Source organism: Kickxella alabastrina, assembly GCF_025024165.1.
Source record: "Kickxella alabastrina strain RSA 675 chromosome Unknown BX661scaffold_10, whole genome shotgun sequence".
Lineage (NCBI taxonomy): Eukaryota > Fungi > Kickxellomycota > Kickxellomycetes > Kickxellales > Kickxellaceae > Kickxella > Kickxella alabastrina.
The window spans coordinates 230,394-253,480 of record NW_026251481.1 but is presented as its reverse complement, the minus strand read 5'-3'; the positions used below and the strand labels follow the sequence as shown (position 1 = coordinate 253,480).

Sequence of the window (23,087 nt, the reverse complement as noted above, 5' to 3'; positions counted from 1 at the left end):
GTTTTTATATTCATTTCTAACGAAAAAATTTTACAGCTGCTAGTCGGCCACTCCGCATTTTTCTCCAGTTATTTGATTTTATTTTTTGTGACAAAATAACTGAACTACTCAATAGTTCTAACAGCAACGACAGACAGGGCTTTTAGCGCATACTACAGAGCACTTGTTTTTTTGCAATGAAACACCCCGCCTAGGCACCAACTTTTTAACAGTCACAAACATAAACACGCACACTCGTTTCATTCCATCTTTTTCCTCTTCAAACGTCCTTTGCATTCATTTGGCAGCAATTAAGAACCCAAATCCCAACTTAAAACGAACTATTCGCAGCTTGAAAACTTGACGGACGCAGTCAAAATATTTCCTCTTTTTCCTAATGCAATCATCTATGTTCCGGATAACCTTGTCTGGTCACCACGTCACTGCCGCCGGCAGCCTGTGTGGCAGCAGAGGCGGCCATCTCCCTCTTCCTCTGACTTGGATTTCTCGTCTAAATGCACACGCGCAGATGCTCCCAGCTCGCCGCTCACTGAGCACAGGCAAAGGTGACGTAGTCGGGGCGGTGGCCGGCTGCCCGCCAAGTCCAGCACAAGCAATGAGCGCAGCCACCTCACCAGCTGGTACTGTGAAATTGGCAGCAGCTGAGACTCCTCGCCGACTGGTAACTTCTGCCCTAGTCCCTGCTGATGGGTATATAAGGCCCGCGCTGTACGATGAGAGTACGCCAATTCCTCGGTGCGAGTCGTACTCGACGAGCCATCACATGGACTGCTTCCCCTGGCTGTTGAGCGCCGAGCGCCAGCGTGTGCCCATGTGCGACCTCGAAACTACCGGAGCTGCCGCCGGTAGCAGCGGCAGTAGTATTGTGAAGTGGCTGCCCCTGGCTGCTCGTCGCAGGCTGGCGCATGCGCTTAACCTGCGCATTGCTGAGCGCGCATTGGGCTTGCACGCGATGGACTCGGTGTGCGCAGGCGCAGCAATGGCGCTGCCCGGTATCGCGCGGCTGCTGTCCAGCGCGTCCAGCAGCGCGACTCCCGAGGATACGGCGGCATCGCTGGCGCATGTCTTCTCAGCACCGCTGCTGGCGCGCTACACCAGCGATCTCGACCGCTTGCGCAACGACAACGTGCGGCTGGCGCTGGAGGTCTACTGCGTTAATAGCACGCGCATCCACCAGATCCGCACGCAGACTGGGCCTGCTGAGGCATTTGCCGCGCTAGCTTCGCTACAATCGTCGGCGTCATCGCCACCGTCGTGCTTGAATGGCTTGCGCGCGGGGCTGGTGCGCCAGGGCTACCGCTTCTCCAATGTGCTTGGCGCGTCTTACGCAGCGCCAGTTTCGGGAAGCAGCAGTGGCCAGTCACATTTGGGACCGGCCCCCTGGGCGAGCGGCGTGTGGGCAGCAGCGCAGGGCAAGGCCGACGATGTGCGTGTGCGCGTCGACGTCGAGCTGAATGTCGACATGCGCTATCGGCTGATCGGCCGCCACTCGGGGCCCTCCGGGTACGACCGGCACAACGGCACAACACAGGTCATTGTCGACGATGATGCCACGCGCAACCTGATCCTCACCCTAGAGTCGGCGCCGACCAGCACAGCATCGCATGGCAATGGCGCTGGGGTGTTTGAGTGGCGTGTCGCCGATATCGACTACCTGCTATCCAGCGAGAAGCGCATCAAGAGCGAGTTTGTCGAGGCACAGCATTATATTCACTGAGTTCTGACATTATTACAAAGTAACACATGCATCATCTAAACTTCTTTTATGTAAATAAAACCCATTTTTGAAAGCTTTGTAGCAAGATGTTATAATATTATCATAATAATATTTTAATACAGATAAAGTAGAAAGGTGAAAAAGAAAATATAAAATCAGAAAAAACGAAGTGTGGCAATTCACATATTAAGCCCAGTCCAAGCTGCGCTTGACAGCCTTGTCCCAGCCGGCCAGCATCTCTGTGCGCTTCTCATCCGTGATGCGCGACCAGAAAGCGGACACATTGGACTGAGCAATCTGGCGCAGCTCTGCCTCGTCCTTCCAAATACCAACGCCGAGACCAGCAGCCAGGGCAGCACCCAAAGCGGTGGTTTCGCGCATCTCCGGGCGCACAACCTCGATGCCCAGGATATCTGCCTGGATCTGCATGGCCTGCTCCGAGTTGGTCATACCGCCGTCAACACGCAGGCGGCGCAGCTCAGTGCCGCTGTCCTTGCGCATGGCATCCAGGATGGCCTGGGTCTGGTAGCAGACGGACTCAAGGGTGGCGCGGGCAATGTGGCCACGGGTGGCGTACTGGGTCAGACCGACAATGCAACCACGAGCGTCGTCGCGCCAGTAGGGGGCAAAGAGGCCGGAGAAGGCAGTGACAAAGTAGACGCCGCCGTTGTCTTCGACAGAGTCAGCGAGGAATCCGATCTCGGAGGCAGAGAAGATGAGTCCAATTTTGTCGCGCAGCCACTGGATGGCCGAGCCAGCAACGGCGACAGATCCCTCGAGGGCGTACTTGGGCTCGGCGTTAGGGCCAAGCTTGTATCCGACAGTGGTCAGCAGCCCATTCTTTGAGAAAATAGGCTCAGACCCGGTGTTGAACAGCATGAAGCAACCAGTGCCGTAGGTGTTCTTGGCCTCACCAGCCTCAAAGCACGACTGACCAACCATGGCCGCCTGCTGGTCGCCCAGGCATCCGGCAATAGGGATGCCCTCCAAGCGACCCTCGGTGATGGTGCCGTAGACCTCAGCGGACGAGCGAATCTCGGGCAGCTCCGACTCCTTGATATCAAAGAACTCCAGGCACTCGGCGCTCCACTTGAACTCCTTAATGTCCATGAGCATTGTGCGGCTCGCATTAGTGACATCGGTGACAAAGCTGCCGGTCAGCTTGTAGATCAGCCATGTGTCGATCGTGCCGAAACGCAGGGTGCCCCTCTCGCGCGCAGCCTTGACCTCGGGCACGTTCTCAAGCATCCAGCGCATCTTGACCGCGCTAAAGTATGTGGTGATAGGCAGGCCGTTGATCGTTGCAAAGCGGGATGCGGAGCCGGCCTCGTCGATGAGTCTGTGGACGAGATCCTTAGTGCGCACGTCGTTCCAGATGATTGCGTTGGTCAGAGGAAGACCGGTCACGCTGTCAAAGGCGACGGTAGTCTCGCGCTGGTTGGTGATGCCGACAGACTTGATCTGGCTGGCATTGTAGCCGAGGGAGTTGAAGCGACGGCAGGCGCCGGCAACGGCGGTCTCGACGGAGTCAAGGATCTCAATTGGGTCCTTCTCGACCCAACCGGCCTTGGCGTAGTGGTTCTGATACTCGCACTGGTGGCTAGCGACAATCTGGCCCTTGACGTCGAAAATCAGGAAGCGGGTCGATGAGGTACCCTGGTCGATGGCTCCAACAAAAACTTCGTCAGACTTGGACATGGTGGTTACAGGAAAAATTACAGATAAAAGTAGCAAGGAAGAAAAATAAAAGAACAATAAAAAATGTTGTTTGAGATATCAAGAAAGAAAAAAGGTCTGGACCTGAAGCGAAAAGATATTATTATGTGTTTGAGATACAGTGTTGGTCTGGATGAATGGAATGAGGCATGCGGCCGTTGCCTTTTTTATACCAGGAACAGAGAGGTCGTCTGTTGGTTGTAGAGGGGGGATAATGGCCAGCGAGGATGTATGAAAACGTCAGAGGGTTGTGGATGCAAAAGCACGGGCATAATGACAAAAGCAGACATGTGCATATTATCACCTTCCTTTTTTCACTCCCTTTTCCTCCGTCGGCGCCGTCGTTTGAGTGTGGAATGCGTGGGAGCAGAGATGCGAGGCCAGAATAAAAGTGTAGAGAAAATAAAGCGGAATTCGCACACTTTCTAATTTCGGACAAAACACCGATGCCAGGTAAGGCAGTCGCGTGAATCTCCCGTTCCAATTTACATTGACGGGCAGTGCTCCAAGCACTATCTCAGAAGAAACAGCACTGCGTCCCAATAATACCTGTTTTGCCGTTATCTATTATCAAAATTTTACCCATGGCTGGTCCTTGCCACAAATACAAAAAAGCACAGACGACGTTTTTTATTTTATGAAATGGCCGCTCGCAATGTTGAAGGTAGAATACAGACACGAATCTATCACGAAAATCTCCAACCTTCTGACTCTCCCTGTGCGAATAAAGATAAATAAATAAAAAGCACATGCGCCCGCTGATTTCTTTTCCGCTTGTACATCCTCCACGAAGTTGAAGTAAATAAAAATGATATGGGAAAATTTACCCACAGATCCAGTATAAAGGTCATACTAAAGCTAACAAAAAGTTGCTTTGCTATCTCATAAAGCTAAATAGCAAGTGTAGCGCACGCGGATTGTAAATCCTAAGAGCCTCAACTCGTGCACCAGCCAAATCGATCGACATTTTACATTGTAAAAAGAGAGAAGCTGGAATATTGTACAATTTTGGATTTTTTTTGTTAAATGTCTGAGCACTGGGCCTCACATGGACAAAATTGCTGGCATGTGCAGCGCACGTCAATTAAAATAGGCAAGTAAATAAAATAAAGATTGACCAGCCGCTTGCCGCTGCCGCTGCCACTGCTTTTACCGCTGTCTAAATGATATTTACAATTCGGTCATTTTTATACGACGCAGCTAGATTATCTGCGTTTCCATTTGCTATTTGCAAGCTCCGTGTCCACGGAAACAATAAAATGTTTGAAAAAGTTTTACAGAATTTGGTTTTTTGGGCCTATTAATTTTACGTATAAATATAAAAAACGCACGGTCCGACCGTTATATTCTTTGTTGCCACCCCCTTTGTCTGTTTGTCCGTATTGAGCCTAAAAAGTACCATTTTCCGCACGATCAACCTCGTATGCAAAAGGAAAGCAACCATCAGAAACATGAAACAACACCGAGATGCGAACACAGTTTGTCAGAAAAAAGGCGCAAATCAAAAATGTACATGATTGTCCAAAAAAATTGTAAACGAAATAATTCCTTGAAAGGCTATTAATCGAGCATGTCCTGCTGACTGACTTTCACCAGCAAATAAACATACACTCATGCACTGCACGCATAAACGCATCATCTATCGCGTGTGACCCAGAATATACAATACGCCCAAAAAATAAAGCAACTATTGTGTGTGCCAGTAATGTCCGACCGGATATTAGGCAGTTGCATATGTCAATGTATATATCGGCCGGCTTGATCAAACCAGTATTATAATGATTAAACCGAAATTGATTAAATGGAAATCATGCATGCTTTAAAAGCTGCGAGCTTCTTCAAACTCGCTCTTGATGCGCTTCTCGCTGGATAGCAGGTAGTCGATATCGGCGACACGCCACTCAAACACCCCAGCGCCATTGCCATGCGATGCTGTGCTGGTCGGCGCCGACTCTAGGGTGAGGATCAGGTTGCGCGTGGCATCATCGTCGACAATGACCTGTGTTGTGCCGTTGTGCCGGTCGTACCCGGAGGGCCCCGAGTGGCGGCCGATCAGCCGATAGCGCATGTCGACATTCAGCTCGACGTCGACGCGCACACGCACATCGTCGGCCTTGCCCTGCGCTGCTGCCCACACGCCGCTCGCCCAGGGGCCGGTCCCAAATGTGACTGGCCACTGCTGCTTCCCGAAACTGGCGCTGCGTAAGACGCGCCAAGCACATTGGAGAAGCGGTAGCCCTGGCGCACCAGCCCCGCGCGCAAGCCATTCAAGCACGACGGTGGCGATGACGCCGACGATTGTAGCGAAGCTAGCGCGGCAAATGCCTCAGCAGGCCCAGTCTGCGTGCGGATCTGGTGGATGCGCGTGCTATTAACGCAGTAGACCTCCAGCGCCAGCCGCACGTTGTCGTTGCGCAAGCGGTCGAGATCGCTGGTGTAGCGCGCCAGCAGCGGTGCTGAGAAGACATGCGCCAGCGATGCCGCCGTATCCTCGGGAGTCGCGCTGCTGGACGCGCTGGACAGCAGCCGCGCGATACCGGGCAGCGCCATTGCTGCGCCTGCGCACACCGAGTCCATCGCGTGCAAGCCCAATGCGCGCTCAGCAATGCGCAGGTTAAGCGCATGCGCCAGCCTGCGACGAGCAGCCAGGGGCAGCCACTGTATTGTGGTAGTTAGAAGCCCAGGATCACTTGTGTGTGTACAGAGATCGTCTACAGGCACGCGCTGGCGTTCTGCGCTTAACAACCAGGGGAATGACCCCGCGTGGTACTCGGCTGGATACCCGAAGTCCTGCCTAATTGCAGTCTCGGTGCCGTATAGATCACTGGCTGGTGACGCTGCTGGCGTGTTGGATTTCTTTTTGGCGGGTGTTTCTAGCGGGTGGGTGCATGGTCCGATGGCGGCGCAGTTGTGCTTGGATGAGCAAAAGTGCGTTTTGATCAATATGGACGAGCTGGGTGATATAGTCGCTGCTTGGCTCGGTATCCGGCTAATGTACCTGATGCTTCTGCGATAGAGAAACATCGAAAATGTTGAAGTATATTTGATGATGTGATGAATGATTTGAATGCGAAATGACTTGAGCAATACGACCAATATGTGATTATATGTGAGATTTGGAGTAAATGTTATTGTACTTATTTCATGAAAACCAAAAAGGGGAAGAGAAAAATTGAACACCTAATTTTTTGCACATGTTCAGTTTTTTTCTCCATCGTTTTGGTCTTTCCTCAAAGTGCTCTTACTTTAGTCACAAAAGTGTTTCCCGAGTTGCAACACACCTTTTCCGTTATCAATGTCGCACCAACTATACACACAGACATGAGCACGTGCATTAATTTTATCACGCGGATATCGAGATTAGCTGCGATCACATTGGTGCCCGAAAAAACACGAGCTTTGGATTTTGCGAAATCCTGGTTCGTTAACTTTTGGTTACAATCGGCTTGCGTTGTAACTTTGCGCTTCGTTTTGATAAAAACAGAATATAAGGATATAAGGCGTGTCACGTTTTTTCTTCTAGACTGGCCTGTCAAATGGGTGTATCTAACTCTTACATATAAGTCATTTAAAATTGGCGAATGGTTGCATATATATATGCCCAGCTGCAGTCATATTGGTAACAAATTGTTGTCTTTACATGCCCAATCCAAGTATCAATGCAAAATGTTGACATTTAGAATTTACACCCACTTGGAAAAACTCAATTGTTTATTTGACCCTTCTATATGCGTAGAGCCGCTTCTAAACGTGCCATTCAAAATAAGCGAGCGACAAAAAATTACTACTCTTTTTTGCGTGCCCAACAAAACACACCAAATGAGTGGTCATGCGCATTCCATGCCATGCCATGGCCTGACCAGAAATAAAGAAATTTACATGTATTTATAAACTTTGGGTATTTTGTTGTCAATTAGTTTTAATGTTTGTTGGCCACTACAAGAAACGCCATAAATAGCAGTGCACACGAGCAATCGAATGCGTGCAATTCCAAAAATAGATACGACAATGCGCGGTTTGTTGTGCAAGCTGAGCGTGCCCTCGTTTGCACGCATTTTACTTTTGGCCTCAGCAGACAGTACTGCTGGTGGGATGCAAAATGTTGAGGTGTCGGCAGCATCACGCACGCCGCGCATATATAAACTCTATTTGGCTGTCGAGCTCTCTCTTTCGACATTTCTGATAGACTTACCTACCATTTCCTCTTTTTTATTTTGCTGTGTTGCACACTTATTTTCGGACACTCTTACACTAAAAAACAAAGATTCAAGTTTATATTTTATTTTTCATTTCTGTACTTTCATAACACATCTGTACTTTTTGTCGCATCACTGCTTTGTTTTTTCTCACACTGCTTCAGCACACAATACTTTTCTTTCTACGTCAACGTACAAGGAGGATAATACCATTTTGCGAACACCGCATACAAATCCGGTGCACAAAGAAAGAAAGGCAGTATACAACTCCGTTGTCGTTGAGCATTTGATCTGGTAGTACAAAGACCGGCAATCTTTTCCAGCTGCTATCAATCCATCTTTAACTGTCCTCGCCCTTGTCCTAGTTACCACTATTTTTTGCGTCTATATTTGCTTTTCCAGTCAGTGGGATTAGTGATCTTAAGAGCTTTGGACAACAAACAACAAATGTAAGCAAAACTAAAACTAAAGCCAAAGCCAAAGCCAAGTGCACTCGTGCAGAAACCACATAAAATGAACACGATTCATGCTCTGCTGTGCCTGAGCCGGGGCCAACCAAATCGCATTCCCTCAGTCATCGATGAGCAACGTTAAATGGCTGGAAGCGTTTGTTGGCCCATCCCTGAGTTGCTGCTGCAGTAAAAAAACAGCAGCTCACAGTTGGTCGAAGATCCCCGCTTTACACATATTGCCAAAACAGGGATGCGATGTTGCTTTCTTCTCGATTGACAATCCTCACAAAATGCGAGCCGGTTGGCTAGCTGCATAGCACGGCACAGCTCGACCCTTACCCCTCTTTTTTCACCCTCTTTTGCCACCTTTTGCCCTCTCACTCTCCCACTCTCCCACTCTCCCACTCTCCCACTCTCTCACTCGGAACTGGCATGCACAGCACTTGCGTCCAGTCTGCCGTAGCACAAGCCCGGCACATTTTGTTCCCCTCACATGGATTACAGCGTGTCCAGAAATCGGCACTCCCCCAAACACGCATGTTTGGCTGCCACGCGAACAAACACCATCAATTTCTCTCTTTTTGGATATGTTGGCAGCCCCGACGCTTCTATTTACAGACAACGGGTCGACTGCAACAAAGTCGTCTAAAAATATACTTTGTCCTTTTTTGTTGCTTTCTTTTCTTTTCTTTTCTTTTTACCAACTGGGCCTCTGCATTTTAAAATTTTTTATTGTACTCGCATCATCCGCCATCAACTCTTTACACACAAGCTCTTTTTCCTCTTGCTATTTGGATATTTATTTTGAAGCGAGGTGTATAGTGCAGCAAATATTATTTTCTCTTATTTCTTTCGTTCTTTACCGGGGCCTCTTCCAAGTAACAGGACAGCGTCCATTTCATCTCATCATCATCATCATCCTCATTTTATTTATTTATTTTTACTTGTCCTGCCAGTAGCAAGCAAGGATCCGGCATCGTTGCGCTACCCATTTACCAACAAGTAAGCCATCGTTTTCGCCATGCCAATTCGCGGCGAACGCGGTGCGACGCTCCGGCGCGGGCGCACGATGGTGCGCACCGACAGAACCCAAGCGGCGGAGCCCATGATTAAGAAGGAGAAGCGCCAAATGACGCCCTGGGTCATTTACTCTAAAATCATCACTTTCTGGGCGCCTGCAATCCTTCTCACAAAGCTCGGTGGCATGCCCGAGGCCGGCATGCAGCAGGCGTGGCGCGAGAAGATTGCGCTGGTGTCGCTCATTATATTAGTGTGCGGAATTGTCGTGTACCTGACCATCTTTTTGACAATGACTTTTTGCCCGGAGAGCGTGTCCAAGACGCAGAGTAACATCTTCCAGGTCAACAGCACGGATAAGACGGCCGGCGTTATTGGAGTCAGGGCATTGCCTATTCAACCAACGAGGCAACCTGGCGCGGATCCATCGATTTCAGTATTACAGCCGGAATGGACATGACACCGTATTTCTCTGTTCCGCTTCCCAATGAGTGCATGTCAGACAAGATCAAAGAGTTCCGTGCATCTCAATACGACGTTTGCTCGGGCGACAACGGCAGCGGGAATTGCCCGCTGGGCAACGTGGATAATGGAATCGAAAACAACAATCTGAAGAGCTTGGACGACCGTCCCATCGGCTATGACTGGTCCGATGTTGGATCCGGGTACTTTGTCATCAACGGAAACGTGCTCAATTTGACACCGTATCTGATGTCGGTTGGTAGGGAGGCCTCGGGTGATATGCTCGACGAGGCCATCTTTGCGGCGGCCAACAATGGCCTTGTTGATGCCAGCCTTTTGTTCCAGCGCACCGCCAAAATGAAGGCTGCCACCGTCTGCCTGATCGCCCGGTTTGGCGCCGGACAGCTGGCGAAGGACACGCCCGGATGCTTTGCTGTCAATCTGTTCAACTACATCGCGCTGATCATTATCGGTGGCATCGTTCTTTCGCGCTTTATCATGGCGGTTATCTTCCAGTATTTCTTGTCGTGGCAGCTGGTCCGCCGCCCCCCTCGCAGCAAGGTACGGCCGCTGTCATACAATGCAGCCGCACCCTGGGCCGGAAAGAAGCCCCAGACCGGCGCCGCCGCTGGAAAGATTGGCAAGGGTGACGACGACGAGCTGTACACGATCATGCTTGTGACATGCTACTCCGAGGGCGAGGAGTCTATCCGCGGCACCTGCGACTCACTTTGCGGCACCACCTTTAGCGACTCGCACAAGCTTCTGTTTATTGTGGCAGATGGTATCATCAAGGGATCGGGAAACGACCGCTCGACCCCCGACATTTGTATCGATCTCATCGAGCAAGAGGAGTCCTTCCGCGACCCGCAGCCGTGCTCATATCTTGCTGTTGCCGCAGGCTCCAAGCAGCACAATATGGCGAAGGTATACTGCGGGCACTATGTTGTGGGCGAGCACCGCACGCCCTGCCTAATTGTTATCAAGTGTGGAGCCCCGAAGAGCAGGACGCGGCCAAGCCCGGTAACCGCGGTAAGCGCGATTCACAGATGATCCTGATGAACTTTTTCTCAAACGTCGTCCACAACGAGCGCATGGTGCCACTGGAGTACGACCTGTTCCGCAAAGTGCACTTTTTGATGAACGTGACTCCTGACCTGTTTGAGATCGTGCTGATGGTCGACGCCGACACCAAGGTGTACGAGGACTCGCTGCGGCTTTTGGTCAACTGCATGAACAACGACCAGCTCATCATGGGCCTGTGCGGCGAGACCAAGATCGCCAACAAGCGCGATTCGTGGGTGACAGCCATCCAGGTTTTCGAGTACTACATCTCACATCACTTGAGCAAGGCCTTCGAGTCTGTGTTTGGCGGTGTCACTTGTCTCCCAGGCTGCTTCTGCATGTACCGCATCAAAGTGCGCAAGGGCGACGACTGGGTGCCGATTCTGGCCAAGCCGGACATTTGCCAGGAGTACTCGCAGAACGTCGTCGAGACCCTGCACGAGAAGAACTGCTGCTCCTTGGCGAGGATCGCTTCCTGTCCACGCTTATGCTGCGTAACTTCCCGCGACGCAAGATGATGTTCATGCCTCAGGCCATCTGTAAGACTGTGGTTCCCGACGAGTTCAAGGTACTCCTGTCGCAGCGCCGCCGGTGGATCAACTCGACTGTGCACAACCTGCTCGAGCTGGTGCTGGTGCGCAACCTCTGCGGCACTTTCTGCCTGTCCATGCAGTTCTCCATTTTCCTAGATCTCGTCGGAACTGTTTCTCTGCCCGTTGCCATCGTGCTGACATACATTCTGATTGTGCGCGCGTGTATGACTACATACAACTCAGTCTCTGCGTACCTGCCTCTCGCGATGCTTATCTGCATTTTGTTCCTGCCCGCCGTGTTGATTTTTATTACTACGCGCAAGTGGGTCTACGTCGCGTGGATGTTTGTGTACCTGCTAGCACTGCCGATCTGGAATTTCGTGCTGCCGACCTACGCATACTGGCACTTTGATGACTTTTCGTGGGGCGAGACGCGCAAGGTCGCCGGCGAAGGCAAGGACAAGGGCCACGGCGATTCTGGAGGCACCTTTGACCCCAAGGTCGTGCCACGTAAGCGCTGGGAGGAGTACGAGCGCAAGCGCAGACGCTCGATCAAGCGCAAGGAGCGTGATAGACACGCCGACGACTCTGCCTCGTACCAGGCAGCCATGGTCGACGATGGTGTCAACGCGGGTTTGCTGAAGAACTCGGTTGAGGACTCGATGTACTACGAGTCTCACCCTGGGTACTCGTTCATGGGCGATTCAGCGACGGCTTCGGTCCACGAAGGCAGTGGCACGCTGGCTGGCTCCTACGGCCACTACCCCCAGCAGGGCCAGCAGTACGAGATGCAGAACTACTCGCAGTCTCACGACAACAGCGGCTACTACGCCCAGGAGCAAGGCCAGTATGGCGATGGCGCCTACGATGAATACTCGGCACAGCAGCAGGGCGGTGCACAGCAGCAGGGCGGTGCACAGTATGGCAACTACGACGGCTATGCTGACCAGTACCAGCAGCAGCAGCCGCAGCAGCAACAACCACAGCAACCGGCACGGCAGCACCCTGGTGGTCCCCGTGACTATCGCTAGACGAGGACCAACGCGGTCACGGTAACTGGCCAATGCTAGCGTTTAATTTAAACACTTGTCTGTTTCCATATATTCAATTTTATTTATCGCAAAAAACATTTCAGAACTTTTAATTGATAATTGAAAATTGACAATCTAAGCGAAAACGAAAACGAAAACGAAAACAAATCACTGCTGTTGCAAGTGTGGACGCGCTCGGTTCTTTTTTGGTGCGAGGTTTTAAACATAAAAGATAAATAGAAAAATAGTGAAAGATAAATAAAACAGAAGACTGCCACGGCCGAACGCGCTTTACCTACCACTCAAAGTCGCCGGTTGCCTTTTGGAACAGATAGTCGCGGCCGTTGATCAACATGATGCCGTCGCGCAAAACGCACTTCCACTTGTTCTTGCTTCTAGTAACCTTGTCATACTGGCACAAGACTATATGCTCTGTCTCTTCGGCGCCGCCTTCATAGTCGTCCTCCTCGTCGGTGTCATCGAGGTCGGAGTTGATGGCATCTTCGGGTGCCTCTCTGTTTCCGTCAAGGTCATCGTTGGCACGGTCACCACTGTCCTCGTCGTCATCATCATCATCGGAGGCACCGTCAACCTGGGAAATAGCACCAACATCGCAGGCCTTTTGTTCGCGCTCATATACTAGACGACGGGCATTTCGCAGCGCGTTCCACTTGGCCATAGCATCACCCTCTGCGACATCCCTCTCGTCCCCCGGGCCGTCGTTCTGCGGGATATGGCTGCCGGAGCCATGACCTCCGTAATGCGAATGATCGCCATCGACGTCCTCATCGTCCTCCATCAATAGCTGGCCCCTCCCTGACTGCGCCAGCGATGCCAGAGACGCTGCTGACGGTGCCGAGCTCTCGTGGTTATTGATAATTGACGCCAATGATGCCGCCGAGTTGATATTTCCGCTGGTGGCCGCGTCCGAAGCGCCATGTGCGCTGTACGAGTATCCGCCTGGCGGGTTCACGCCTCCCCGGCCGCCGACCGTCGCATTGTCAATGTCGTTACCGGCGTCCTCTCCGGGAAATGAGGCCACACGACTCTGAATTATCTTTGCTTCCCAGCTGCGCTGCAGCTCTTCCAGAACCGAGGTGTCGACGCCGTGGCCTTCGAAATCGGCCTGCACGTTGCGCACAACGTCGTCTATAACATAGCGGTAGATTGCTGCCACAATGGAGTTTGACATTGTGGTTAATTTAAAAATAAAATTAGTGTTGGTTGAATAATTAAAAGTGGTAATTCGAAAAAGACCAAAAGAATAAAAACAAAAAAATCTCACAAAATCTCTTTTTATACGTGGCTCGGAAAAGGGGCCAAAAGGGACTGGATTGTGTCACGCCAGAGTAAGCTTTCTTGAGTTTTTTTGGCTGCATTTTGTCCATCAAGCGCAGAGGGCAAAAATGAACGCGATTATATTTTTTTCTGTTGATCTGAAAATATGCACTGCAATTGCATGCCAATGTTAGAAATTGTGCTGAGCACTAAAGCGCGCCCAGTTTATAGATTTTCTCCCGACATTTTGTGCGTAAGCTTGGGGGAAAACAGACAGCTTCATTGAGGAGGGATAATTTTGAATAAGAATTTCAGCCACACGTATCAGCTGGGCAAAATGTCAGTACGGAAAACATTGTCTGCAATGGCACATTTGACCCACGTCAGGTCGCTCGATACCTCTGATGGCACACAGTGGATTAATTTTCTTTTCTTTGATTTGGTTTGATTTGGCTTGGCTTGGCTTGTCTTGTGCTGAAGCGAGTGGCAGCCAGAAGTTAGGGAAAGTACGCATCAAAAAGCGCATCAAATATACATCTCGCAATAATGCACAACAAATAATTTAATTCAAAGGCAAAGAGACTCTTGCGCACATCTCTTCACACAACTATGTGTAAACATCTGTCCGGGGTGCATGTATGTGTCGGAATATACAGTATACACCGTCAGAGGCAGAGACAAATGCCACAGAATACGAGGTTGCTTTGCTCGGTGTGTATGTAATTTTGTGCCAAGCGACCGAGCGAGCTTTTTTCTTTTAGCAAATGTTTTGAATGTAGAAAGAAACACCGGCTTGTGATTGGTCCAACAGAGTAGGGGGAAAAGTTTTGAGCATTTTTCACTCGTGCAAGTGCAAAAGGAATATTTTATACGCACAAAGCGGCAGACTTTTTTTATCGAAAGGCCCAGATTTTGTTTTCAAAATGCCATCGCTTGCGGAAGTGCGTGACAACAAGTTCGCTTTCTTGCTTTCTCTCTTTTTTTACTTTTGCTACAAATATTTTACTATAAAATATAATTAAAGTAACTTTCTATTATTTTTAGTTTAACTTTTTTTAAAAAAAAAGCTGAAATTATTCATATATTTTCTCCATTATTCGTCATAAACTTTTCTTTGAAAAGAAAAGCCATTTTATCCTGGCCTATAGCTGCTTTACTCCTGGCCCAAGTTTCAACTCATCATTTATCTCTCTTGCTTGTTCTATTTCCAAGTAATATCACTGCACACATTCTATTCACAAAATCATCGAATCCAACTTTTTTCTTTTTTATTTAATCTTGCGTATTGTGCACTTGCCCTTAGATTTATTTTTTCTTATTTTTCTCATACTTTTGAATACCAAGGGCGAGTAAACTCGCTTCCCCCCACTTTCGTGTCAAATCCCCTTTCTGCTCTGCATATCTCAAAACCAAATTTTTATCTTTATATTTTTATTGCACTCGCACAAACTCTTTAGCATCCTTATTCCAGCGCGTTTAGCAGCATCCAAACATTTATATTTATTTAAAAACTCATAACACCATATTTTTCTTTTATTTTGTCATTACATTTTCTTTGCTGCAGATGAAGCGTGTGCGGCCATCAAATGTGTCCATAGCTGGGCCTGCATTGCACCCGTTTGACCTGAGCGGTGTGCGGATGCCGCCGCAGAGGAAGCCTCAGGAAAAGGCCAGCCATCTTCAGCCGAGGAGCCATATCTTTGGACTCCCCGAGGCGCCAACGTTCTATCCGACTGCTGAAGAGTTTGCCGACCCACTGGCATACATCCAGAGTATTCGCCCACTGGCAGAAAAGTCCGGTTTGTGCAAAATTGTGCCGCCCGAAGGCTGGAGCCCGCCGTTTTCGCTTGATACAAAGGTAGGATTTTGGCCAATCCAACATGTCTCCGTTACATTTCGAGAGTATCATTTTGTTAGAAGCTGTCAAAATGCTGGGGCTTATCATTCGCCGCCTTTGCCGCATTTGCCGCATTTCACTTCCCCACCTTTCATCGGTTTGGCCGTGTCTTTTTTCGCACAAGTATCGGCTTGAAAGCAAGTGAGAGATAGAGTACGTGTGTATTTTTAAGGCTACATGCAATAGCGGCAGTGTTATGCTCAGCTGGACTATTCGCTTGAAGACATTAGCAACATTTGCATAGTTAATCTGCCTCGAAATTTTCCTTTTCCTTTTTCGCATGTCCAGCGAAAGTATATTGTAATTTGCTCTGTCGTAATTAATTTTCCGTCCGAGCCAGAATTTTTATAATGTGTTTTTTTATCTTGTCAAGTCAGCGAGCAAATGCTTGTTGCGTCATTTCTCGCTGTAAAGATTCAAAAATGTTAAAGTATAACTACATAATTTTTTGTTCTAAGCGTACTAGTGCTGTCATTTTCGCCATGCTTTCCCGTTTAACATTCTCTACTGCTCAAATTGCAGCATGCCCCCCTCCCTTTGTTCGACATCTGTCAATCAAATCTGGTAGGGAGAGATTTCTCTATTCCTGCGGTTTTTGAACGTTGGGAAAAATATCCCATCAATACGAAACATTGTTAAGCAATACTTTAAGGGTTATTATTTATGTGTTGGCAAAGGGCGAGAAAAAATACAGAAATTTCAATGAAAGGGCTGTCCAAAGTACTAATCACAACACGGACGCAACATTTTGATCCTACTGCAATTTTTACTCCTATTTGCAACATGCATAGAACTTTCGCTTCAAGACGCGCATCCAGCAGCTCAACTCGCTGGAGGGTAAGACGCGCACAAACCTCAACTACCAGAGCCAGCTGTACAAATTCCACGCGCAGCAGGGTCAGCCGACGATAAAGGTGCCGCAGCTTGACCACCGCCCCATTGACCTGTACGATTTACGCAATGAGGTGGCTGCGCGCGGCGGCTACCAAAAGGTCAACGGCAGCAAGCGATGGGCAGAGATTGGCCGCGTGCTTAAATATGACCGCAAGACGTGTACCTCCATGTCGACCGCGCTGAAATCAACCTACCAGAAAATTGTCCTGCCTTTTGAGCTCTATCTGGCCAAGCATGGCGGCTCTTTTCCAACCAGCTCTACGTCAAACCGCAACACGCCCGCGCCGCTTAATATTTCCGGTGTGAGCAATGGCTTTCTTGGCTTAGACGATGGTAACTCTGCATCTGCACTAGGCATCGGCAGCCCCAGTGGCGTTCGTCGCTCCAAGCGCCAGCGCTCTTCGCGTCACATAGGCAGCGACAGTGCCGAGCCGTCGCCGCCGCCTGTCCTTGAGCACAGTGGTGATGACCCCGGCTTCCACACCCACATCATGCAATCGCATTTTGCCTCGTCTGTCTCTGGGGGCAGGGGAATCAGCCCGGCGATCAGCGACATGCTGCTCGACAGCGACATGTCTACAAATGGCAACGATGTGGGCGAGAGCAGCAGGGCTTGGGCAGCCAAGTCGGCGGAGGATATCCCTGAGCAGTGCGAGGTGTGCAAGTCGGGCGAGAACGACGAAAGCATGCTGATTTGCGACGGGTGTGACCGCGGGTATCACATGCACTGCCTGGTTCCGCCGCTTAGCGCGATCCCGACCAACGACTGGTACTGCAACTCGTGCGTGCTCAACGCCGGCACTGACTTTGGGTTCGAAGACGGCGATGAGTATACGCTCGAGTCATTCAAGCAGAAGGGCGATGAGTTCAAGCGCAAGTTCTTTGAGGCATACTACAGGGACGCGGGCTCCAACCAGGCGGGGAACCCGTATCTCTACGGTCCACATATGGAGGGCCGCGTGCCCGAGAGCGTGGTTGAGCAGGAGTTCTGGCGGCTGATTGCATCCCCTTTCGAGGAGGTTGAGGTGGAGTATGGCGCGGACCTACACTCGGCGCAGCACGGCAGCGGATTCCCGACAGTTGAGCGCAACCCGCTGGAGCCGTACGCACGGCATCCATGGAACCTCAACGTGCTGCCGTTCCAACCAGCGTCGCTGTTCAACCACATTCAGCAGGACATTTCGGGGATGATGACGCCCTGGATATACGTTGGCATGTGCTTCAGCACGTTCTGCTGGCACAATGAGGACCACTACACGTACTCGATCAACTACATGCACTGGGGCGACACTAAGACGTGGTACGGTGTGCCCGGGAGCCACGCGAGCAAGTTCGAGGAGGCCATGCGGGGGGCCGTGCCGCAGCTTTTCGACGCGCAGCCCGATCTGCTGTTTCAGCTCGTGACAATGCTCAGCCCCGAGGTGCTTTTGAGCCGCGGCGTCGATGTGGTTACGTGCGACCAGCGTGCCGGCGAGTTTGTTGTGACGTTCCCGCAGAGTTACCACTCGGGATTCAACCAGGGTGTCAACTTCAACGAGGCAGTAAACTTTGCCACGCCCGATTGGATGCCCTTTGACGCGCCGAGCGTTAAGCGCTACCAGCAGCACGGGCGCAACCCGGTTTTCTCGCACGATGAACTGTTGATGACTATGTACGCCGAGGGCGATCGGTATGTCGGCCAGAGCTGGTTCCAGGACGCCGTGGTAGAGATGGTTGACCGCGAGCTTGGCGACCGCAAGCGCGTGCGCAGGATGTGGTCGCATGGATCAGCCATCAAAGAGGCGCCCTGGGACGAGGTTGATGAAGGGGACCCGGATCTCCCGGAGGAAATCCGGCAGCAGTGTGTCAAGTGCAAGGCCTTTTCGTTCCTTTCGGCCGTGGTGTGCAACTGCAGCCCCAACTACATTGCGTGCGCGGCGCATGCTGACAGTGTAAGTCAATTTGAATTGTTAATGTGCTTTTATTTTTGTTGCTTTCATGTTTGCTGAATTTCCCCTATTTGGTTTGTGCAATCTGTGCGCTTTTCTTCTTCTTGAATTTGTGTAGTCCTGCAAATGCCCAGGCAGCTCCAAGGTGCTCAAAACCCGGTACGATGACAGCGACCTGCTTGCGATGTGCGGTGAGAGGATTCAGGATATTCAGCCTCACAACATTCAGAAGGTCCAAATGGCCAAGAAGATCCAGAAAAGCCCGGCGCCAGTCAAGGGCGCCAGTGGCCGGGCGCAGATATGGGAGTCCGAGTTCCGCAGGGTAATGATGTCGTACGTTAATACCGACGGGGCAAATGCCAGCAGTGCGCACACCACCGTCGTCAACCAGGGCGAGGCGTCGTCGGTGACAGGCTCGGTCGATCTGAGCAAGGACAGCGCAAGCGACGTGCCGACTGTGGCTGACAACATCGCAGACATCAGCGAGCTGCGCGGCCACAATGCCGTCAACGATAGTGATCAGGAAACGCAGTCGCTGCCGCCGCTTACAATCAAGCCCTTGCCTCCGATCAAGGGTACTTTGATTGGCGAGGAGCTTTTGCAACGCCCGCATATCACGCAGATGGTCGTTCTGCTCGAGGAGTCGCATCGGCTGGTGCTGCAGGGCGGCGAGGACCTCCCGATGGACTCTGGAGCGCCCAAATATGCTGGCAGCGCAGGAGGCAGAGTGCATTATTCTGCTTTAGGTCCAGCCTCTGCCGCTGTGGCGCCTATTTCCAGTTCGTTGACAAGCCCCACACTAGCTGGCCGTGGCCGTGGCCGTGGTCGCGGGAGGGGGCGTGGTGGTCGTGGCAGCCGTGGAGGTCGTGGAAGTCGTGGTGGCCGCGGTAGCCGTGGTGGCCGTGGAAGAGGGCGGGGCAATGGCCGTCGTCCGGGCCGGCCCCCAAACTCTGCCAGGATGTCTCTAGCTAGAGTACCACTTGATGATTCGGCCGATGATACTGATGAGGACTCTGCTGAGGATTCTGCCGATGATTTTGGCAAGGACTCTGACGATGAGCCAGCCGATGAGCCAGCTGAGGAATCAACTGATGAGTTGATGGAGGAGCCAACAGAAGAGCCAGCCAATGAATCGATGGATGAGCCCACTGATGAGCCGGTCGAGGACTCAGCTGCGGAGCCAGCCAAGCCAATTGGGGGTATGGTTTTATCCCAAACCAACGGCATCACCAGCGCCAGCATCAGCACCAGCAGCTCCGTCGATTCGATTGCACTGATCGCGATGGAGATCGAGCGGGTGATAAACGTCCACGGTCGGACTTGCAGCGTTGGCGACGATGCTAGAGACGCGACTTCTATGGCCGAGCTGAGGATTCTGGCCGATGTGCGGCAGCTTAGTCAGTTTGTGCAGAAGGCCCAGGAGTGGTGCCGTGCCGTGCAGGCGCTGCTGATGAGCATTGGAGAGCGTCGTTTGGTTGAGAGAATTGTTGCCAGGCAGCAGTCGATCTACTTGTATTATCGCGAGCAGCTGCATTTGCGTTTCGACAAGCTGTTGATCAGGGCCACCGAGTGCTATAGTGGTGAGTTTGACGACAGCGATGACGACGATAGCATTGGTGCTGGCGATATGTCCGTTGAGGGCTTGAAGCTAGGCGGACACTCACAGAAGCGCGTGTTGGCGTATAATACTGACAACAGCTCCAACGATTCAACGAGTTCGAAAGAGGCCAGCGATGACGAGGACGGTGACTTCCGGGTCCAAGGAATACCAGGACGCACGAGGAGGCCCTACAAACGCCGCAAGCAATCAACCACGCTGGGCCTTGCAGTGCCACACACAGAACCAACACCTATAGAAACATTGACCGCCCTCCCCAAGCGCAGAGGGCGCCCGCCTAAGGGGTCGACTCTACCGATTGCTCAGCCCCTTTCGCCTCGGTACCAGCGTGCCCCACCGCCTTTGCCAGTGGGCACCCGTCAGGTCTCCGACTTGCCCCGGACTCGACGGGCAACCGCTCACGCAAATTCGGGCAGCAGTAGCTATCTACTGGGGCCGCCGAGGGACCCCTCTTTGCCCCCAGGCTCTGTATTCAAGCACTCGTTAATTTGGTATTATACTAAGGCACAGCTTGCGGCCTCTGTGCAGCGCGTGCTTGGCGTCAAGCCAGAGTTGGGCGTTGAAGAGCCTTATCAATACGGTGCATACACGCTCGAGGACGTTTCTGAGCTCCTGCGCCTGGGCGACAAGCTGTACTTCAACTCGGCCGAGTTCGAGGTGCTCGTCGAATACGAGGCGAACGCCCTGGAGTTACAAGCCACAATCAATAGCGTTATTGATGATGCCCACCGGGTCATCAACCGCATGAACAAGCTGTTCGCTAGCAACTCTTACGAATACGCTGAGAGCATGGATGTGTACATGTCGCGGATCCAGAATACCGAGCGCGCGCTGAACACCAACGGGCTGCACTTCCCGATGGCCGACAAACTCCGCAAGCTGCGAGATGTGCCCAAGTGGTGCGAAAAGCACAATGCGCTGCTTAAGGACAAGAAGTTGACACATGAGTTGCTAGATGAGGTGCTGGCTGAGGCCGAGCAGCTTGAGGTAAGCATTAAGGTCGACCTACATGCACAGTTGCTCAAGCTTAAAGCCGATGCAGACGAGTGGGCAACCACGGCGGAGGCTCTTATAGATGGACGCCAGCAATTCGATCTGCGCGACGTGGGCAAGCTGCTAGAGAAGGGCCGCAACATGCTGTTTTCTCCTGCCCATTATGCCGAGGTTGGCGATCTGCAGCGGAAGGCCCTGACTCTGCAGTCGCGCACAGACAGGCTGGCTGATTCCACTGAGAGCACGGAGCTGGTTCAACGTCCGCGCTATGCCGAGGCTGTGGAGCTAGTCAAAGCATGCAGGGACTTTGGGCGCTTTGAGCCGTCCAGCCTTGGGAAACTGCGGACAGAAATCAGTCGTGTCGACGCGTGGGCCGCCGAGATTGAGCACATGTTCTCGCCCGTAGCCAAACAGCAAGGTGTGGCTGCGGATGAGGTTCTCGCCCTGGTGCAGGCGCACTTGCGCCGGGCGACGCAAATTGCGGAGAGCAAGCAGCCGCCAACTGACCTGTACTGCGTGTGTCTGCAGCCTGAGGGTGGCCTGATGGTCGAGTGCGAGCAGTGCAGCGAGTGGTACCATGCCAAATGCGTTGGCCTCAAGACAGCGGATGTCAGCGATTGCCAGTTCTTTTGCCCGCTGTGCAGCGCTGGCGCAAAGGGCGAGCAGCCGCGGCTTTTGGCCGACTACCCGCACCTGAGCCACATTGACCGCGCGGTGACTAGCTGTCGCACTCTGGGACTTGTTGCTGCCGATCTCGATCCACTGGTCACCATCCTGCTCGACGCGCAGTCGCTTACCCAGGCGATAAAGGACATACTGCAGGGCAAAAAGATTGTGGCTGTGGATGAAGTGACGGAACCCAAGAAGGCTTTGCTGGTGAAGATTGTGCGTGCGCTGCTCATGTCGCTTCTGGGGCTCGGTATCAACCTCAGGCACGGCATCTTTGACGATTTGTGGACTGAGTTGCAAGAGCTTGTGCCGAAAAACCATGCTATCGCCATGGTAGATGTTTCTAGAGACGTTTCTGCAGATGCTCCTGTAACTGTTTCTGGAGCTGTTCCCGTAGACGTATCGGCAGATGCTCCTGAAACTGGCCCAGTGGAAACCAAGGTCCAGGCACTGCAACCGTCGGAGTCCCGTGTTAACGTTGTAGAAAGTATGCCCTCCCCAGCGCCACTACCTGCCGAGGAGATGCCTGCCCAGCAGATCCCAGTAAAGGTTGAGGTTGACAAGGTAGCGCACCCGACCCCTGACACGGACGCCGACGCAGTATATATTGAAAATGGAGAGCTGATGGGCGAAGAGGAGGAGATGCGGAGCCAAGTGTCGATTCCCAGGCACATGAAAGATCAGCTCGAGAATCTGGTCCACTTGATTCTAAATCCCCCAGCCGGGGAGATCGAGTTAGGTCAGGGCCTAGTGTCTGCTGGCGACGCGTTTGGCAGGGATGCCGAGAACTGCGTATGCAATGTGCATGGTACTGAGCTGTCCGAAGATATTGTCAACCCCGGCGACCCCAAGTGTGCCAGCGCACCAGTCATTCAGTGTGACAACTGCCAGGAGTACTTCCACATAAAATGCGCCCAGGTCCCTGCCCCCGCTGCTCGCTTAATTTTCCTGCATCAGATGCAGCGCTCTCTTAACGCCGACGTCGACGTCGATATGGAGCTCCCAGATGGCCCGACTGACTATGTGTGCCCGAACTGCTGCTTTGTGTCCGAGACAATGTACCCGTACGGTGAACTGTTTTTCGAGTAAATTTTGTTTGATTTCTCTATATTATTTTTTGCTGTTTATTTTTTTGTTGAGAACTAAAAAATAGTTAACATGTAAAAAAAGAATATTAATATAATTTATTTGAGCCGTCAGCGGCATGATACATCAATTTTTCCCATAAGTAAACAGACTTGGTGCGCTGGTCGTGGTCTCGGAGATCGGCGCGGCATGTTTTCCAAAGTGACAAATTTACGCAAAAAATGTACTTTGTAGTACTGCCGGTGATGAGCATTACCCACACTGTTTGATGCCCCGGAGTGCTGCTTGTGTTTGGTCGCAAGACCAGATGCAAGCAGTCCCAGGGAAATATGAGCATGCTCTAGGTTTTCTGAGGCGAATACATATTTACAAAACATTTTTTTGCGTTGGCCTAAAACTGTTTTCTTGAAATACAAAATCGAATGAAGCAGTCCTCCACCAAAGAAAAAAGAAACAACCGTGCTTGATAACAATTACAATGTCGATTTTCGCACACTGTAATTTTAGATTTCTCTGTCACACATGTATCCCACGT

The 23,087-nt window shown here is 51.5% G+C and overlaps 7 protein-coding genes across 7 annotated transcripts; 5 read left to right on the top strand and 2 right to left on the bottom strand.

Annotated features, from left to right (window-relative positions):
* The first annotated feature begins 9 nt into the window (after positions 1–9).
* Positions 10–1,777, top strand: BX661DRAFT_181952 (uncharacterized protein). The gene has a single exon (XM_051535849.1). It carries the CDS (start codon positions 377–379, stop codon positions 1,715–1,717), a length of 1,341 nt encoding a protein of 446 aa, XP_051391886.1. The 5' UTR covers positions 10–376; the 3' UTR covers positions 1,718–1,777.
* A 14-nt stretch (positions 1,778–1,791) lies between these two features.
* BX661DRAFT_162697 (uncharacterized protein) lies at positions 1,792–3,746 on the bottom strand. Its single transcript, XM_051533321.1, has one exon. It carries the CDS (start codon positions 3,413–3,415, stop codon positions 1,904–1,906), a length of 1,512 nt encoding a protein of 503 aa, XP_051391884.1. The 5' UTR covers positions 3,416–3,746; the 3' UTR covers positions 1,792–1,903.
* BX661DRAFT_181950 (uncharacterized protein) lies at positions 3,471–3,746 on the top strand. Its single transcript, XM_051535848.1, has one exon. The coding sequence runs from the start codon at positions 3,479–3,481 to the stop codon at positions 3,635–3,637; it is 159 nt and encodes a 52-aa protein (XP_051391885.1). The 5' UTR covers positions 3,471–3,478; the 3' UTR covers positions 3,638–3,746.
* A 5,356-nt stretch (positions 3,747–9,102) lies between these two features.
* BX661DRAFT_193785 (chitin synthase-domain-containing protein) lies at positions 9,103–12,189 on the top strand (the record flags this gene model as incomplete). Its single annotated transcript, XM_051537810.1, has 5 exons — positions 9,103–9,477; positions 9,507–10,538; positions 10,568–11,050; positions 11,092–11,753; positions 11,892–12,189. 5 exons carry the CDS (start codon positions 9,103–9,105, stop codon positions 12,187–12,189), a joined length of 2,850 nt encoding a protein of 949 aa, XP_051391883.1.
* Positions 12,190–12,484: 295 nt separating this feature from the next.
* On the bottom strand, positions 12,485–13,443 carry BX661DRAFT_162694 (transcription factor IIA, alpha/beta subunit-domain-containing protein; the record flags this gene model as incomplete). Its single annotated transcript, XM_051533320.1, has 2 exons — positions 13,181–13,443; positions 12,485–12,781 (listed from the first exon to the last, which is right to left on the bottom strand). The coding sequence occupies exons 1-2, from the start codon at positions 13,379–13,381 to the stop codon at positions 12,485–12,487; spliced, it is 498 nt and encodes a 165-aa protein (XP_051391882.1). The 5' UTR covers positions 13,382–13,443.
* A 1,663-nt stretch (positions 13,444–15,106) lies between these two features.
* BX661DRAFT_211694 (JmjC domain, hydroxylase-domain-containing protein) lies at positions 15,107–18,246 on the top strand (the record flags this gene model as incomplete). Its single annotated transcript, XM_051538728.1, has 2 exons — positions 15,107–15,325; positions 16,156–18,246. 2 exons carry the CDS (start codon positions 15,107–15,109, stop codon positions 18,244–18,246), a joined length of 2,310 nt encoding a protein of 769 aa, XP_051391881.1.
* On the top strand, positions 18,203–22,635 carry BX661DRAFT_13280 (uncharacterized protein). Its single transcript, XM_051532602.1, has one exon. The coding sequence runs from the start codon at positions 18,371–18,373 to the stop codon at positions 22,553–22,555; it is 4,185 nt and encodes a 1,394-aa protein (XP_051391880.1). The 5' UTR covers positions 18,203–18,370; the 3' UTR covers positions 22,556–22,635.
* The last annotated feature ends 452 nt before the right edge of the window (positions 22,636–23,087 follow it).

Bases quoted from the DNA above. Each gene is read 5' to 3' on its own strand.
- BX661DRAFT_181952 (XM_051535849.1), top strand. From the start codon at position 377: ATGCAATCATCTATGTTCCGGATAACCTTGTCTGGTCACCACGTCACT.
- BX661DRAFT_162697 (XM_051533321.1), bottom strand. From the start codon at position 3,415: ATGTCCAAGTCTGACGAAGTTTTTGTTGGAGCCATCGACCAGGGTACC.
- BX661DRAFT_181950 (XM_051535848.1), top strand. From the start codon at position 3,479: ATGTTGTTTGAGATATCAAGAAAGAAAAAAGGTCTGGACCTGAAGCGA.
- BX661DRAFT_13280 (XM_051532602.1), top strand. From the start codon at position 18,371: ATGTGCGGTGAGAGGATTCAGGATATTCAGCCTCACAACATTCAGAAG.